The sequence below is a fragment of the Zeugodacus cucurbitae genome, chromosome 6, assembly GCF_028554725.1.
Source record: "Zeugodacus cucurbitae isolate PBARC_wt_2022May chromosome 6, idZeuCucr1.2, whole genome shotgun sequence".
In the NCBI taxonomy this organism is placed as follows: Eukaryota; Metazoa; Arthropoda; class Insecta; order Diptera; family Tephritidae; genus Zeugodacus; species Zeugodacus cucurbitae.
Genome location: NC_071671.1, coordinates 4,993,541 through 5,006,882, shown reverse-complemented (window position 1 = coordinate 5,006,882; position 13,342 = coordinate 4,993,541). Strand labels below are relative to the sequence as shown.

The following is a 13,342-nucleotide window of genomic DNA, read 5'->3' as shown; positions in this document are numbered from 1 at the left end:
AGTGTCATAAATATTTGTTGCACACACACACTGATAGACATCTGCTACATGAAAGCAGAACCTACAACTATGCATATTAAGTAGCTCATACACTTATTTATGGATATGACAAGCTAACGCTCTACCTCCAAATACAACAACACTACTAAATTACAAACACACACGCATATAGCTTGCCACACTTCGTTGCATTTGGCGTTTTTTTTCTCGGTCGATTTTATGCTGCATTAGTGTTTGTTAAAGGCTATGCTGCTTAATTGAGTGACTTCGTCCTGCGCTGCTTACACATACACACACACGCGCATTCTACTAGCTGTGAGGCAAATGTAATTGCTCTCTGCATTTCTCTCATTGCCGCTCATTTATTATGTCCCGCTGCGCTATCAAATGTCTCGATCTAATTTGTTAATTGTGTTTTTACCAAATATTACTTGGCTGCATGTTTTGTCTCCTTTTTCTTTCAGTTTTTTTGTTGTTGTTGTTGTTGTGTATGTTTCATAAATTAATTAGCACATTTAATGATACAACCATGCCATATAATGGCCAATAATAACTGATAGCCAACTGTTTGTTTATTACCAAAAATTAGCGATGCAACAGCAGCAGTTGCCAGTTGTCATTTAGACAGAGTAATTTGTTCGGGTAATTCGTTTGAGAAAATTGTCGAGGAAAGCACAAAAAAGTGAAAACAATTGCCAGATGGCTTGGAAGAGTCAAAAAATATTATATTATTGTTATATATTGCAGGCAGCCAGATGTATATATATTTTACTAATGAGCTGCATATTTGCTAAATGGCATTACCTTGCTGGATAGATATTGAGCTAGAAGCGATCTAGGGTTTCTTCTTGGATAATATTAATAATTGCATATAGCATATATTGCATATATTGTTATATATAGAAATATATTTAATTCCTAACAAAATGTAGAGAAGCAAAATTTTTGAAAATATAATAATTTTTATATCTACTATCTATCTATCATAATATAGAAACTTATACCGCAAAATAAAATGTTGTTTAATCCATATTACTTTTTTAAGTAAATATTTTTAATTTTAAATTTACAATTTTTAGGAAAGTATCACCATCCAGGCTCTCTTTCTGTGTTAGTTTCCAAGTTATAAAAAAAATTACTCTTTTCGTTTTCTATATAATTTTTTTTCTTCAAACTGTCTGGAATCACTGACAGTTCTTTCCACTTTATTAACAAAACTTATTTTTTGTTTTGATAAATTGTTTTAATATATTTAGGCTTCATCTTAAATTGAATCAAAATTTACTGTAATTTTTAAATTTTTGTTTCATTATTTAAATTTTATAAATAATTATAAAAAAATTAAGCAAATTATTTTTTTTTTCAAAATTTTTCAATTTTTGTTTTATAAAAAATTAGCAAATTATTCATTAAGCGCTAGAGAATATAATTTCTAAAAAGCATTTTAATTTTTTTTTTTACTACGAGTTCAATTATAAACCCACATAAAAATTTAAAAAAATTGATTAGAACGCACTTGAGCTTTACGAATATAAAAAAGTCATATTCTGGAAGACATATTCTGAAAGACTTTTTTATATTCGAAAAGCTTTTTAATAAAAAAGATTCTTATACATGTTTTCATTAAATAAAAAAAATCATATTGACGCCTAACCCGGTTCACGTTCAATAATTCGTTCGCATGCAGTCTCAGTATAACAAAAACTATCAAACTATATGACCCATAAGAGATCTGAAAGTTCAAACAAACATGTTATTGTGGTATTTATTTTCCATAAGTAAACTTTAATTCTTCACACAAACACATACCCAGACTAGTAGATATCGTCCATACGTCTACATGTATATAGATTTGCTCAACATATTTGTAGGCGCATTTCATTTAACGCTATTTTTCTTTCACAAGTGATTTATTATTCATACCAGTGGCATTTGTTTTGTATTTACGGTGATAAATCTCGCTTTTTGTTGTTTTCACTACAATACAAATACACACAAAATATACCGCCGCCATTTCCTGCTGCAGCCGCGACCCTATAGCGGTTGGTTCTGTCTAGCGCAGCTAATACAGTAAGGAAAATATAAACACGTTTTAGTCCATTTTCGGCTATAGTGGTCGGGTGTAGCATGTATTCTATATACAAACCTACATATATGTTACCGTTATATATTATAAGCCACTTCCGTTCATTGACAAACGCCAGCAATTTTCCTTTTTTTTGCTTTTTTCCCACTATTTACACTTTCATCGATCGCCTTGCGACCGGACACTTCCAAAGGAGACACACTGACACATTTTCACATACATATATATTATATATTTCTTTGCTCTATATATATTGTTGGCTAGATAAATTCGTATCGATTTCAGCCGAAATTGTGTTACCCCGTTACTTACACTTGATTGTTGACCATTTATCAGCTCGAATGAGCAGTCATTTGCTTTAATGTTTTATTTGCCTACATATCGGTTTCACCGCACCTTCGTGATGCCGCTTAAAGCTTTCACTCGTCGCTTGATTTTTTCAATACTCTTTAGTTTCTGTTTGTCTGCTCTCGTTGCATTTTTATCTACTGGTTTAATACTGATTTTCATACGTGCTATCGTTTCAATAGACTTCATCTGCCAGGGTAACCATTCGCTGGATTCCACCATTTGCTGAGTACCCACATATTTCCCTAACTTTGAGACACCATAAATATTGGATTCATTGCCGATGGCAAAGTCCGCAAAGTGCATATAGTGCTGCATGCCGTCGCTCAGTATTAGCTGCACTATTAGCTCATGCGGCTGCCGATTTGTGATCGCATGCAGTCGTTGCAAGCCGATGAAATAATTACCGCTAAGCGTATGGTAACCTTGTGTATAGTCCTGCCATCTGCCATACTCGTATTTGTGCTTTTTACGTAAGAAGACGACCAACCAAGGTTTTTCATCGAGATCGCCCAGCTCGCAATAGACCTCGAAGATATCAACGCCGTTCGTTGTTGGGATTTTCAGTATTTCGACGTTGCGGCCCGGTGTTGTGGTCGTGCAGTCGCTGGGTAGTTGCTGAGCTGACTGAATTTGAGAAGAAAATAATGTGAAGTAAAGCATTATGAATATTGTTAACAGTATAAAAACATCGTTTATACTTACAGTTTGCAGTGAAAACGTTTGTATCAAACAAAGCAATATATAAATGTACATTTTTGTGTTTTTTTTTTTTATAAAATATTATATACCTTCAGCTCGTTAACAGTTTGAAAATAGACTGAGAAATTAAACGTTAAATTTTTCATTATAGAATTATTTTTTTACGCTTATGATTTGTTACAATCTAATTGCCGTGAATCTAGAACGACATTAGAGAGACAAAATTAAAATGAGTCAGGTTTCTTCACGGCTGACATTAAATACATATTATTGGTATTTATTACCCCACAGGTTAAATAATTAACTCTTATAACATCACCCGGACTATTTTTATAATAGTTTAAACCCTAAAGCTCCAAAAGAAAAAGCAAGAAACGCAGTCAATGTTTCTTATTATTAATATAAGAGACTGGGTCAGAGAATTTTTGAGATGGAACTGTATAGTTTGATCCGTTTGTTAGGACCAGTAACCCTTAAGACCTTTTCACGCATATGAGGGTAGGAATGCAAATATCGATTTGTATCGAGTAGTTTTATTAATTTAATTATAATGACTGATTGAAAGTTTTGACTCAAACGCTTATCCTACCAGTCACTTTTTATACTCTCGGACGCCCACCTCCCATACAAAGGTTATGTTGAAAACTACTAAACAAGCTTTAATTCAGTTCAGAAGCTTTAAATTTCATTATAAAGATCGTACAGAAAGATCAAAATGGTATACAAAATTTTAAATGGGCGTGGTTCCGCCCATTTATGGGTCAAAACCATATCTCCGAAATTACTCGACAAATATCAATGAAATTCGGTTCATAATATCTTCCTAGCTTACAAATGATATGTTACCAGAACTTTGAAGTCGGTCTGAATAGTTTACTTTACAATATATAAAGTTGGTACTAGTGAAGATATCAGAACAGAACTTTGCTCAAATACTGCATTTATAGTGTGGCACCGCACTTCTCAAAATCGTCCAAATCCGTCCATAAGTTTTCAAGACCATATATATCGAATATGAGGACCTCAGTACTTCTAACAATTTTTTTACCGAAAATATAGTTAAGTCTCTAAGATATTTTGAGGTAATATGTTTCTTCTAATAATATGTCTAAGTGCCAATAATGAGTGAAATCGGATCATAACTTCATATATCTCCCATTTATTTAATATTAGGGTTTTCAAATTTCCAATGGACTTTATACTATATATATGCCGAATATGTGAGTCAAATTGTTTGTTATATTAATAAATTGCGAGAGTATAAGATGTTCGGTGACACCCGAACTTAGCCCTTCCTTACTAGTTAAATATGCAACTGATTCCTAGGGAGCTCGATTACATTTTCAGTTTCTCAAATATTGAAACTACTTTGCTCCTCTAAATAATCTTTAAATTTGCGATATAAAGCGGCACCGTTTTGAGAACAAATGTGGAAGTTATCATAAAATATGAGGCATCTTGTAATTGTTTTATAGTCCGAGACCATTAGAATCCAATATAAAATGACTTTATCTGAAAAGACAACTGATTTCCGAAAAAATGAGTTATAGGTTATAGGTAAAAAGGGTTATAGAAGTTTATAGTATAGATTAGCTCAAGACAAAAACTAGTCTATGTAAATATGTTCCTTATAAATGACCAAAATCTATGAAAATATCTCAAATATTCAATTTTTTCGAAGTTATTCAATGTTATCGCACTCCTATAGTTTTGTCTGAAATATTAATTTTTTTGTATGAATTTTTTGAGAAAGTCCTATCGATATTTCATAAGTATTAAAAAGCGAAATTTTTACAATGTCTTCCTTAAAAAATCGATTACTTGGTTGTTGAACGAACAAATCTATGACTACTGAAATCAGATACTGCCTGAAACCCACACTCATTCATATATCTACGTACCTATATATATTTATAACGACATCACAAAATCATCACCGCTTCAAATGTTTTCGAACACGACAATTGACAACTTCAATTATGTGCATGTCACTTGCGCGAAAGATGAAATTTCAAATAGCTGTCAAACATGCAAACGAACCAATGTAAAAATGGCTGTTGAAATATACTGAAGTTATACGAGTATATATGACTGCAAGAGCGCATGCATATCATACTTATGACATCATAACACCAATGCGTCAATCTGTGTTTGATAAGCGGCGCATGGTGTCTGAGTAGAAAAAAAAAGGCAATCAAATTTTGATGGGTTTGCTGGTAATACGAGTAGCGCTTGCAAGCTTACAGACATACATACACTCACACTAAAAAATCAACAACACAGCAAGTAAGCCATATGGACAGTGATAAGATGCCGTAAAAAATATGCTAGTGAGTAGCTGAAAACAACCACCCAAAATTTGTACTGTAACACAAGCACCTTCGCACGCTTGATAATGCCACCAAAGTTATATATATTGCTAGGTAGTCTAAGCTGCGGCCACAGCAACATTTCCGCCGGAAATTGGTGACTCGCCTGCACTGCTGCTCGGCGCATTGGCGCAAATCGATTTCGCTTTCGGCCGAAATGGTTCGCCTTTGCTGCAGCGTATAATAGCATACCTTTAGGCTGATAAGCGCCCCAACACATGTATACAAAAGCTACCAAAGTGTTGTTAGTGCATTCTTTTGCACACATCCAAACACCAGCCCATTCATAACTAATGCAGCTTATTTCTTGGTGGTGGCTACCTTTTTGTGCACGAAAGCCCGCCGCAACCCCAACTGGCACAGCAAATGTGCGCTTATCTCAGCTCCATAATGCCTTTGTCGCTAAGATTTAATTTAGATATCAAAATCCAATTCATTATAACTACACACCAAATGTGTGTATTTGTAGAAATGTCTGCACGCTATTTCTTTAAGCTGCGGCATGCGCTGGTGGTGGCTGCCTTGACACGCTTATTTTCCATTACTAGTAAATATTGCTGCTTTGATCTGTTGTGCCCCAGTCTACGTTGTTGAGGTGGCTGTTTGAAATCTGGAGCAGCACTCCATTATACCTATCACTTGCTACCAGCAGCTGCTCCCCACCAGACACCCGACGACCGAGAAATCGCCTTAAGCCGCAAACATGTGAGATATGTCACTTGAAATGCCTGCGAAATGGACGTTTTATAGTAGTTTTCAAACAGCATACACGCTACTAGTTGGTGGATGGAGTTTCAGAGGTGTTGTGGGGGAGTATTATGTTCTCCCCAGCTTTTGTGCATTATTTGCATTGTTTAGTAGGCCAAAAGCAATTGTAGGTACACTCGACTTGAAGTGGCAGTTGCTCTTTTTGTTCTGCAATGTCAGTGAGTGTATTTGTGAGTGTCGTGTGTGGTATAAATTTATATAATTATTTACCTATTAACGTATGTCAATGCGTGAGTTCTTGTATATTGGATACAGGCACTCAATTAACGATAAATAATTTTATGGTATTTAAGTTTGAGGATGAGTTACTCTTTGCGTTAAAAATTTCATTCAAATTCTTTTAAAAATATTTCTTAGCCATTTTCCTCTTTTCTTTGCGAAATTGCAATCTAATAATTATAAAAATACCATAATTTGCATAATTTCTTTAAGCTTTAAGGAATTAGTCCAGTCTATCGATCTCAAAAAGGTCCTAATTTTGTCACACTATTCTGGAAGTTAGCAAAAAGGACTCGGAGTTTTCTTTTTCAGACTTTTCCAAAAATATTTTTGAGTATTTAAAAGCATTTTCTATTCTCATTTTGATACAAAATGACAGCTACCGTGTTGAGCTGACTGACTGGAGCGCATCAATACTACAATGGTTTGGACAGAAAAATATTTTTTTTCTATTTTGGCAATTTAGTCACATTTTTTGGACCTAAAATTGTACTTTATTTTTTTATTGTTTTGTCGCGTGAAAAATGGCCTATTTTAAATTTTTTTTTTCATGTAAAAAATTATTTATTTGATTCAAACTTTTTTCTGTCTTATAGATACATATTTAGAGAATAATTTCAGAAATTTTCAAAAAAAAAAATTAACACTCCTCCATTACGACGTCATTTCCAGAAAAAAAAGTGCATCCGCATTGTCAGCATATAGTTAGCGTTGTCAGTTATAGTATAATAGTTGTACATAATTGAAAAAAATAAATAAAATCCTTCTTTCAAGCACGAGTAAATTGTACCTCGAACACCTGTTCAAAATTTCATCAAGATCGGTTGTGTAGTTTTCGAGAAAATTTGACAACCGACTTTCAAAACACGGTTCCGAGAAAAACGCTTTTAAAGTTTTGAGTAACAATAGTACTTTAGGACAATATCCCACGAAAGCCATGTAACCCCTTAAGCCAACAAATCGAATTTTCAAAAAATCTAGACTGATCTCTTATTGACTGGCTTAAAATGGTAATAACCATATCTCTGATTGCTGAGTATTCTGGCCTTCTCCGTTAAGCAAAATAATAGTTAGCAATGTAACCTATGAAAAATTTAGGCGACTTTCGTTTATTTTTTAAAAGAAAGTACTCGATCGACTGTTTCGAAATTTTTTGCACATAATGAGGTTTCTTTTACAAAAATATTGAAAAATAACGGAGTTATATGCTATCTTCGGAGGTGCCAAATAAAAGCTCCCTAACAGCTGACATGATTCGGGCTGAATGAGTTGCTAACACAAAAAAAATCAAAAAAGGATATTAAAGTTAAATATATTTTCTATACATTGGCCAGCGATTTTTGAAAAATATCAAAAATTTGCAAAATGTCGTATTTCTGAAAAAAAAAATTCGTTTTTTTTAATTGTCTTATTTTAAATGACAAATTGACAATTTTCAACCAATCAAAAAGATCCTAGGTCATAGTATAGTAAATATGTATATTCAATAACACTCAGTTTAAATTTGTCGATCAGTCAATGTATCGTTGAGTTCTGATATCAGCAATTTTGAATAATGTCGTTTCGACTAAAACTCGTTTTAAGTTTCGACTATAGCGGCCCATGCCTTCGAGCGGTCGCTCTTTAGAACGCTGCCTTTCAAAAACTATTCAAGATATGACCTTACAACTTTCACAGGATATTTGTGAAAGTACTAAATATCGAATAAGCAAAAAATAAAAAAATGGATTTTTTTTGAAAATGTCACACTGGTATAGCCCCTTAAGAGATCTTAATTCACCTCAACCACATTCCTCGCCAAATTTAGTTACATATGATAACTTGAAATCAACAAAAATAGCCACTGGTCATCAACCCATTCAGGTCTAATAAAGTTCGAGCTTCTTCAGACAGAGTTTGAAATTAGGCGAATTAAAAAAATCTACGAGGGATCTTTTATATTTTTTGAATTACTGTAGCCTACAAGTACTTTATTAAGATATTCAGACCTTAGCAACACCTTTCATAGAAAATGTTGATTAAATTCTAAAGGTCTAGATTCCAAAATTCAAACTTCCAATTAAGTTAAATCAAAACATAAATACATTATTCTTTATTTTACTAATTCAAGAAAATATATTGTATGAAGGTACAATCTTCATATGAGACCCACTGATAATTGCTCGCACTATCTTTAAGTTCATACAGAATGCAGCATTAATGACTATTAATAAATATTTTGATTTGCATGACTTAACGCTAATCTCAAAATCTCCTGTATTATAAATAACGTATAAATATATATTTGTCTATCTACAAATCGCTTAATCATATGCATGAGATTTTCTGCATTAATTTTTATAGTCATATACCCTCTCCTACCACTCGGCTCATATATTTCGTTATCTCTCTTATTACAGTTATCTAAAATACATTTTATTATCATTTGTTGAAACGAATAGCTTTTTAGCATACAAATTGGCGCAAAATCGAAAGTCAATGCTATATGTGTATGTGTATGGACGTGCAACTATGCAAAACTGACGCGCGACATTTTCAACGCATGCACTTACTTGTCACATGCGCACAACCCAATCTACTAGAAATGAATATGCTATGCGTGCAGCAATATGCGAGGCAGCAAATTTGCGGATTTTATATGCTATTGTTTGTGAATAACAAATGCGAATTGGCACGAATGCCGCTTGCCATTTGCTATTTGCTGTTTCTTGGCAGGCTTCTTTCTATTTTATGCTCTTTATCTGTATTCATTACATACATTTTTTTGTGTGTGCCATTGCGCTGTGTGATGGCTATCATCGACGCTTCATGCATACATTAATGCATATTTAATGTGATTTTTTTAGGGCGCTTCATTATTTGCAATTTCGCGTGGCATTTAACTGCAGAAACCCAGTGTCTTACAGTGGTTGCCAATTTCAGCACATCAACGTTCATCGGCTGCGCACTCTAGCTCCACTTCATTGCGCCAAACCACTCGACCATCAAAATTAATAGAATCTTATAAAGAAAATTCGCATGCAACATGTGACGGGAATTTTAAAATAGCATTTTCTTCTCGAAACACATTACTTTGATTGAAGTGAATTTACGACTTTTCGGCGTTTACACAGAACTCCGTTTGTTTTGCTGGTATATCGAGCAACATTTGTATTTCAGCCTACATGTATGCTTTACAAAAATGTAATTCATTGAGGATTATACTCAAAAAATGCATAGAATTATATATTCGTACAGCATCTGCTGAATGGTGCAAATTATATAGTTAATTAAACGAAAAAACATAATGAGTATATTTAATCTCAAAATATCATTTTTTAGTTAATACAGCGCCTAAATGTAGGCAACATTTTTAAAAACATTCGATTGTAGAGTTATTAAAATTGTTGCTTGTAGTTAAATATGAAGTTCTAAAGGCTGGGAGTATTTTCACTAAGATGAAATCGTGTAAAGTCATTGTGACTGAAAAATGTTGCCTACATTTAGGCGCATATTTTAAAATGATACAAATAAGTGTTGTATAAGATGGTTTCAATGTTTTATTCTTCATTTTTGTTAATAATGCACTGAATAGAGTTGTTATTCTATATGGTTTTGGAGAAAGCTGAGGGTGCAACCTTCTTTAATATTATTTAGCACTTCTTCATTATAAACAAAAGCTTCAATTGATCCACTTAATATCATTCGAGAGTAAATTAGATTATATTTATTGCAACATAATAGTAAACACTTGAGGCTACAATTATCTAAATTCGAATTAAGTTCTGTTAAATATTTGATAATGCTCATATATTGCACTAAATAGCCTACAGTGGCAATAACAATACAAATAATTTGAAAGTTTAGCATTAAATATGGAAACAAATACCTTCCAAAGGCATGAAATTACAATTTATTTGAACATATCTGCATTAAATTGTCCTACTCAAGTTGAAACCTTCAATATAAGCCTGGCCTGTAGAGTGTTTAGTGCCAGCACACCTGCAGCTGATTTCCCAGAATTTCATTTTTTCTCCTCCCCACCATAGTATATTCGTAAACTAAATAGCACATATAAACATATAAAGTGTATTAATTACCACAAAATGTGTTACAAACTGGCAAATTAATTTGGCCCAACAAATAAACACACACACATATATATCTACTTGCAACAACCCACAGCTGCCAAAGCAAACAATAAATACAAGCAGCTATAAATATATATATAAGTCTTTCCATGTATGTGTGCGTTTAAATTTCATACATTCGCAGTTAACTTTATAGACCACCAATACCCTTGCTGTATTGCCAATGCCATCCAATCAAATGTGGCAACCTCAAAAGCAATAAACACAACACAGCTCCATTACAACAAAAATATTTACTAAAGCAGGCTAAAGCTGGCCGGGCCGGCTAAGCTATAGAGCTAGCAAATTTCATGCGTACATTGGCACCGTCTTGTTTATGTTGTTGCAAACCGCAATTATAATTGCATAGTATAAATTTAGGCGCAGCAGCAGCAGCAGTTGGTATGCGTTAGCGTGCAATGAAGGCATGCAGGTGGGCTATGATATGCATCTGTGAGTGTTTGTAGTGTAGATCTAATATAGAATGTACAATACATAGACCTAACTTAGCTGATCGTTTTATATCGCAATAATTCGTTTTAATGTGGCAACCATATAAACTTGGTAGCATTTAAGCACACAGAAATAGGGATAGGCATGCATATACGGAGTAGCTATACTTATTGAGTGGCACTGGCAGTCCAAAATTAGTAATATCAACGTTAGTGTTGAACTGTTTAGTCGAAGAGACCGAAACCCATAGGCTATACTTATTGAGTGGCACTGGCAGTCCAAAATTAGTGTATAGTAAGCGCAATAACTTGGTAAGGTATATTGACTCGCATATTTGAAGTATACTTTTAGGGTCTATTTGCATTGAGGCAGAAATAAAATGTTAAGCGACATATTGCAACAAAATATCGGCAAAGCTTTGAGATTGTCGCAGAATACTCTTTCGTGAATTTAGAGTATCAGTCTTCTAATACACCTCTAGTCTTATTGGGGTCTGTGGAATAGTTTTCACTAAATTTTTTTCCATTTTTATGCAAATAACATGAAGGTTGGTTGGTCTCTCTTCCGCATTTTTGATTTTTATTCAATGCTTTATAAAAAGTGTTACAGTGATCGGATTTAGTTCAAAAATGCGCCGTTTCGTTCGATAATATGTTTCCATCTAGACGACAACTTTATAATATCCCTCGTAGAAGCCCCCTTCTTATTTGCGAAGAACTCGGACAGCCACTTTTCATAAGCCTCTTTTGAGTTCAACTTTACACCAGCAAGGGTGTTCGCCATGGACAGGAATAGGAGGAAATCACTTGACGCTATGTCCGGGCTATATGGTGGATGCGATAAAACCTCCCATCCGAGCTCCCGTAGCTTCTGACGAATCATCTACGAAGTGTGTGGTTCTGATCTGTCCTGGTGGAACACTACAAAATTCCTGTTGGCCAATTCTGGATGCTTCTGGTCCAGATATTTTCCAACCTACTATTTTAAGCTTTTTCTTAGGACCTTGTTAATTTTAATAATTGCATTTTTATGTTTGACTCACATATGTGCATATATACCTGTATACGTCATTTAGCTATTTCACGGCTACATTTTGATTTTTCAGGAATCAATCAAGAATTCATAACAAGACATTTTAACTAATTTTACAGGTAGCTTGTGTGACAGTTTTCTTCAGACTTTAGAAAAATCAAATCAAATTTCCAATAAAGTCACTAAAATCATTGCTAAGCCGTAGCAACTGGAAAAGCAGTTAGCGAAAAAATAAGTGAAAGTGCCAAATGTCTCTGTTTGTTCAGTGATGCTGAGCAAAAACAGCATAAATCACTTTAAATATTTGTATATATATGAGTATGTATGCGAATGAATTTGCTAAGGCCACAGAAAAATACCACCAAAAGCACTTCGTCTACAACTGATATGCATTTAGCTATCACTTACATATACACACATACATTTCAATGCTTGAATATGTGTGGGGTTGAGCGCGGCGTATGTGTTTGGTCACGACTACATTCATATCCGTTCTAAAACTCGACCATTTCACTCCCTACATGGGGGACTAACTCATAATGCATTGTTGTCTATTCGCGACTTAACTACAACTACACACATGCATACACATGTACATATGTAGTATAAAGTGAATGCGTTCACATATGTGTGTGTTTAGAGATCTGCGCTAATCCTTTTGCGGTGCCACAGACCACGTTTTCGAACTTAAATATCCTTATTGTAAAAGCGATGGCGGTAGCATACACACACAGATACTAACATATATTTGTAGATACAACGACATATGGCTGCGTACTTTTTGCACAGCATAGAAATCGCAAATTGCCGCAGCATAGCTCGGAATTGTGTATGGTATATGGCGGATAGGATGTTGGCTAACCGCCATGTCAAAGCGCAGATATACACAAATTGAAGTCTCATATACTCATGTGTATGCATGCATGTGTGTGTGGTGTATATTTGTATGATAATACGCATATCTGCACGTATATTGTTGGCGAGTTACTAAAGCTGCACTTATGTTGCATTCGCGGAATATGCTTGCGCTAACAAACAGACTAACAAACTTTATGCACACACATATATACATACGTGGTGAAACTGGAAGTGAAATTGGCTAAGCTCGTATATAATACCAAAATATAATAGCTTAGTACTTATCCTTGGTATTACACTTGATGCGGTCCGTGGAGCAGAGCTCACTTCAAGTGTATAAAATAATTAGAAATTCAAACGAATGGTATTGAAAGCTTTAGAGATTTTTGTATTGAAGT

The 13,342-nt window shown here is 34.1% G+C and overlaps 1 protein-coding gene across 1 annotated transcript; it reads right to left on the bottom strand.

The window, feature by feature from the left end:
* Positions 1-1,483: 1,483 nt before the first annotated feature.
* LOC105211195 (fibrinogen beta chain-like) lies at positions 1,484-3,249 on the bottom strand. Its single transcript, XM_011182531.3, has 2 exons — positions 3,140-3,249; positions 1,484-3,061 (listed from the first exon to the last, which is right to left on the bottom strand). The coding sequence occupies exons 1-2, from the start codon at positions 3,188-3,190 to the stop codon at positions 2,474-2,476; spliced, it is 639 nt and encodes a 212-aa protein (XP_011180833.2). The 5' UTR covers positions 3,191-3,249; the 3' UTR covers positions 1,484-2,473.
* Positions 3,250-13,342: the final 10,093 nt, after the last annotated feature.

Coding starts and splice junctions, on each gene's coding strand:
- LOC105211195 (XM_011182531.3), bottom strand. CDS start 3,190: ATGTACATTTATATATTGCTTTGTTTGATACAAACGTTTTCACTGCAA. Junction 3,062..3,139: donor AAACGTTTTCACTGCAAACT/GTAAGTATAAAC, acceptor TCTCAAATTCAG/TCAGCTCAGCAACTACCCAG.